Source organism: Vespa velutina, chromosome 9 (genome assembly GCF_912470025.1).
Source record: "Vespa velutina chromosome 9, iVesVel2.1, whole genome shotgun sequence".
Classification (NCBI taxonomy): domain Eukaryota; kingdom Metazoa; phylum Arthropoda; class Insecta; order Hymenoptera; family Vespidae; genus Vespa; species Vespa velutina.
In genome coordinates this window covers 5,131,757-5,136,756 of record NC_062196.1, presented here as the reverse complement: position 1 = coordinate 5,136,756, position 5,000 = coordinate 5,131,757, and the positions used below count along the sequence as shown (strand labels likewise).

Below are 5,000 nucleotides of genomic sequence, written 5' to 3'. Positions count from 1 at the left end.
TGTAATATAAGTACATAAATATATGTGTATCAATTCAATTGGTACTTACGTTTGATCGAATGTACAATATTCGTAATTTCTTTTTTATTTTTTTTTTGATTTTAATAGCTCTCTCTCTCTCTCTCTCTCTCTCTCTCTCTCTTTCTCTCTTTCTCTCTTTCTCTTTCTCTCTGTCCCTTTATTTCAATTTTTATTTCAATATGGATACGAACGTAGGAAGAAACGAAAAACACAATCAACGTCGTAGAAATTAAATTGTTGAATTTATTTAATTCTTTTTAAGACTCGTGGATTTGCTTTGTCGACAATTACAGAAGAAACATTCTAATGAATTAATTACGATTTCGATCGAACTTCGTGTTATCATGCGTTGACAATTTTGTATATAGATATACATACATAATATACACGCACTCATACATACACACACACACACACATATATATATATATATATATATATATATATATATGTATATACATGCGTACGTAAGTAATCATTTAAATGATCGTTCAATCATCGATACCTAAGAGTTTTTCATTTCATAACAATTTGTAAATCAAGCCGATATTTTGGATATAACAATGGATCTAAATTTGGGCCTTATCTTTCGTAATAATTTTTAATTTTGAAGAAAGAGTGGAATATTTTTTTCTTTCTTTCTTTCTTTCTTTCTTTCTTTCTTACTTACTTTCTTTCTTTCTTTCTTTCTTTTTTTTTCATGGCACTCAAATATTCAGAAAGTAGATAATATTAAAAGGTACGTGAGTGCCATCTAAATCTACGAGCTCAAAAGAATTTCGCCGTACCGAAATAAAGGTAAGAGCTGGTAACACATAGCTATACATATATACATACATAGATACATACATACATACATACATACAGGACCCGTGTTAAAAGCTGAGCGAGTCCTCTTTCTCTGATTTTAAAGCGATTTTGGTAGTGTAAAACTAATGGTGGAACTCAAGTAACTTAATTTCCCGCAACGTCGGCTATTCGCCATTATGCAATGCGCGTAAACTAAAACCTCTACCTTTCTCTCTATGTCTCTCTCTCTCTCCCTCTCTCTCTCTCTCTCTCTCTCGTTCTCTCTGTCTTTATTTCTCTCTCTATCTCTCTATCTCTTTCTCTTCTTCTGTTTCTCATTCTTTCTCTCTTTCTTTCTCTCAATGTGCAAGGTATTGACATCTCTAAACTCATTATGACAAAAAATAAAATCATAATGCCACGTGTCGTTATGTAAACTATAATAATTAATTCCACTAATATGGAAACGTATAATATGCACAATGCTATATGTATAGAATTATATAAACTTATCCTATTCTAAATAACAATTTAATCTATCAATCGAGAACACGAAAATAATTTGTATTTAATGAAAATATTGAATAACTATCTTAACTCGACAAATAATATTTACATATTATTTATTTGTTTATCGAAAAGAGGAATGTGAGGGAACATTTTTTTCATTCTCATAAAAATTACTCGACTCAATGAAAATATATATTTTTTTTTATTCTTCTTTTTTTATCGGATTGCAAAGAAATAAATTTCGAAATTGCGTTATTTCGTAGAAGGACGGAAATTTTGAGATGATATAAAAGGAAAAAAGGAAAAAGAAAGGGATAAAGAAAGAAAGAAAGGAAGAGAAAGAAAGAGGAGAAAAAGAAAATAGAAAATAGAAAAATCTCGTCCATTTCTTCGAGCCCTCCACCCCACCCCACCTCCCTCTACCCTCCCGTCCCTTTCCTCTGTGAAATCCGGGAATTATACGCCCTGTTTAAATCGAGATCCCTTAAGCGCGTTTCTCTCGTTGAGAAAACCACAATGACGAGAGCCACTCGCGATTCTAAATGGAACAGACCACGAATTACTGTAGACAACGTGACCAAAGCCAGACCTAATATTCGACCTGACTATATATCTAATACTTCGCGTTATCGCATCTTAAAATCGTTTTGAAAATATATACAAAATCAATTTTTGTAACCTTTTTTTTCCCCCGACTTTATATATATATATATATATATATATATATATATATATATATAAAAATAATAACTTTATATAATTTACATTATAATAATTTTATATATATATTTCTCTTATAAGCTATAAATAAATAAAAAAAAAAAGAAGAAAAAAAACGAACAAAATCACAAAACGATTATCTCCTCCTTCTTCTTTGATCGTAGATTCGATGCCTCTACGAAGATTTCCAGACATCGTGGGATGTAGTTGACCCCCTGCTGCCTTTCCAGCCGGAAAGAGAGGACAACCGAGGGAAAGAAAAAAAGAGAGAGAGAGAGAGAGAGAGAGAAAGAGAGAGAGAGAGAGAGAGAAAGGCAGACAGACAGACAGACGGACGGATAGACAGACAAAAGGGCATAGATAGATGGAAAAAAACAAAGAAAAGGAAAGCTCATGAAGGTGATAATTAAAGAAAAAGAAATGTATAAAAAAGAGGAGGAGAAATAAAATAGAAGAATTATAATAGTAAGACAAGGAAAAGAAGAGAATAGGTGAATATAAAGTAAAAATAAAAAATAAAATCATATACGAGAAAAACGCGGCAAAGAATCAAGTATATCGAACGAAGAAGAGGAAGAAGAGGAAGAAGAGGAAGTGCGGTGTGAGGTGGTTAACGTTTGTAAAAAAAAAAAAAAAAAAAAAAATAAAAAGAGAATAAATATTAGGTGAATGTATTTGTGCACACACGGATTCCTTGAGAACGTTCGCGCTTATGCGTGCATGATTAGGGGCTCGGGGCCCTCCGGGCTAAAAAAGGAGGAGGCTGGCTGGAAAGGTGGGAAGGTGGAGAAAAATAGTGGTAAATCCAAGCTCCACCAGGCTGGAGGGTGAAAACGTGGCACCTTCTCTTTGGGAACGACTCGAGCTGGATCTCGAGGAAAGCAAAGCGTGCGAAAGTAACGAAAGAGGAAAAGAAAGTGGAAGAGAAAGAGGAAGTGGAAGTGGAAGTGGAAGTGGAAGTGGAAGTGGAAGTGGAAGTGGAAGTGGAAGTCGAAGAGGAGGAGGAGGAGGAGGAGGAGGAAGAGAAAGAAGCGAGGAACTATTAGAGAAAGGTATAAGAAGAGAAAGAGGAAGAAAAAGAGAAAGGAGAAGAAGAAGAAGAGGAAGAAGAAAAGGTGAAAGAGAAGATATAAGAGAATAGAATTTGCTACCGGTGGTTGTTATTTGGCCAACGGAGCATCGAGAGTATTGAGAATCGAAAATCGAGGGTAGGTTTGAGCTCGTTTGCCCTGCTATATTCTTTCTTCCTTTTCACCTTCTTCTCTCTCTCTCTCTCTCTCTCTCTCTCTCTCTCTCCCTCTCCCTCCCTCCCTCCTTTTCTCCCTCTGTCGTATCTTTGGAATATTTCATTTCGAAATCTCAGCTCTTTTTGCATCATCCTTAAAAACCCCTGAGTATTTACTTTTTACATTTTTTACGTTCACGATCCAACACCATCCCCATCCCCTAACAACCATATCTTTTACTCTTACGATAAATTCGATTGGGTATTTTGGATATTAAAGGAATTCCAATAGGATTCGACGAGATAATCCGAATAAATTATTATTTTTTTTTCTTCTTCCTCTTCTTTTTTTCATTCTTGTCAAATAAAATATTTAAATAGATAGATATATCTATGATTATTCTTTTTTTTTTCTTTTCTTTTCTTTTCTTTTCTTTTCATTTTTCTTTTTTTTTTTGTTTGTTGTTTTATTTTTTTCTATTTTGTTTCTTCCTTTTAGCCATGTTAATAAAAGAAAACTTAATTCGAACTCCACGATCAATATGACTACTATCAAAGTTACTCTCTCTCTCTCTCTCTCTCTCTCTCTCTCTCTTCCGTGAAGAGATTAACTCGAATGTCGAATTCGATTTTTTATTTATATTTTTTTTGTTTTGTTTTGTTTTTCCTTTTTTCCTCTGAGAATACGATTTAACGAGACGACGATCTCATGACGATGAATGGATAAGAGTTGAGTCATGATTAGAGGTTGAAAATTAGAACGATAGTCTCCGCGCGTGCACCCGTTTCCTCGTTTTTCTTTTTTTTGTTTTTTATTTTTCCTTCTCCTTTACTTTTCCTTTCCTTTTTTTTTTTTTTTATCCTTTTTAAAAGCACTTTAAAGTTTATTCGTACCGCGCCGAGGAGTAGAGTTATAAAAGAGAGTTTTAAAGTTTACATTAAATTACACGGCAACTTTTAGCACTATATTCGAATTATAATAATGTAGTTGGATCTCAAGGAAATCGGATTTCGATTTTGGATCGAATTTAAGGTTGCCGTCTAAGCTGTCATCACTTTTTTCTTTTTTTTTTCTTTTTTTTTTTTTTTTTTTTTTTTTTTTTTTTTTTTTTTTTTTTTTAAGATCCTCCGTTTCCTTCATCGTTATCTATAAAGGTATTTATTAATTATCGTTATATCGTTTAATACTTATCGTTTCTGTACGTTATGTACGTTTAAACTATACGCAATCGTAAAGATGTTTTTTTAACATTAAAAATTATTCATTTTAACACCGACACGTATACATTCATGCACTCCAGCATGTTTCTGGATCCCTCGATCTGACGTAAATTGACATGTGGGATTTTTTTGTAGTAAAGAAAAGAAAAAAGGAGAAAAAGAAAAAAAAAAGAGAGAGAGAGAAATGAATTCTCGTAAAAAAAAATCGATTTTTGTTTCGAAGGTTGATGCGCGTCCACGGGTGACACCGAACTCGAGTGCGGGAGAGTCCAACAGACATGAATATAACTTTGGTGACGGAGATACCCAGCAACGACACCTACAACGTTAGCAACGGTCTTGACTGCGGCGGGGAGCCATATCAGTATGGGATATTGGAAAGAGTTGGGATAGTGATTGTAGCGATCATCCTGAGTCTCGTTACGGTGATCGGCAACATTATGGTTATGATATCATTTAAGATCGACAAGCAATTACAAACTATCTCGAATTACTTTCTATTCAGTCTCGCGGT

At 33.8% G+C, this 5,000-nt stretch overlaps 1 protein-coding gene across 12 annotated transcripts in view; it reads left to right on the top strand.

Moving 5' to 3' along the window:
* The window catches only part of LOC124951460 (muscarinic acetylcholine receptor DM1), a 43,302-nt gene that overhangs the window by 27,319 nt on the left and 10,983 nt on the right, over positions 1–5,000 (top strand). For 10 of the 12 annotated variants that reach the window (XM_047499886.1, XM_047499885.1, XM_047499884.1 and 7 more), the window contains 2 exons: positions 2,205–3,248; positions 4,710–5,000. The exon at positions 4,710–5,000 is cut by the window's right edge and continues 233 nt beyond it. In XM_047499886.1, the coding sequence (XP_047355842.1) occupies positions 4,765–5,000 (236 nt within the window). In that variant the 5' untranslated portion in view covers positions 2,205–3,248; positions 4,710–4,764. Of the gene's footprint in view, positions 1–2,204; positions 3,249–4,709 lie in introns of those variants that run through there. The other 2 variants (XM_047499888.1, XR_007101611.1) reach the window with 2 other exon arrangements.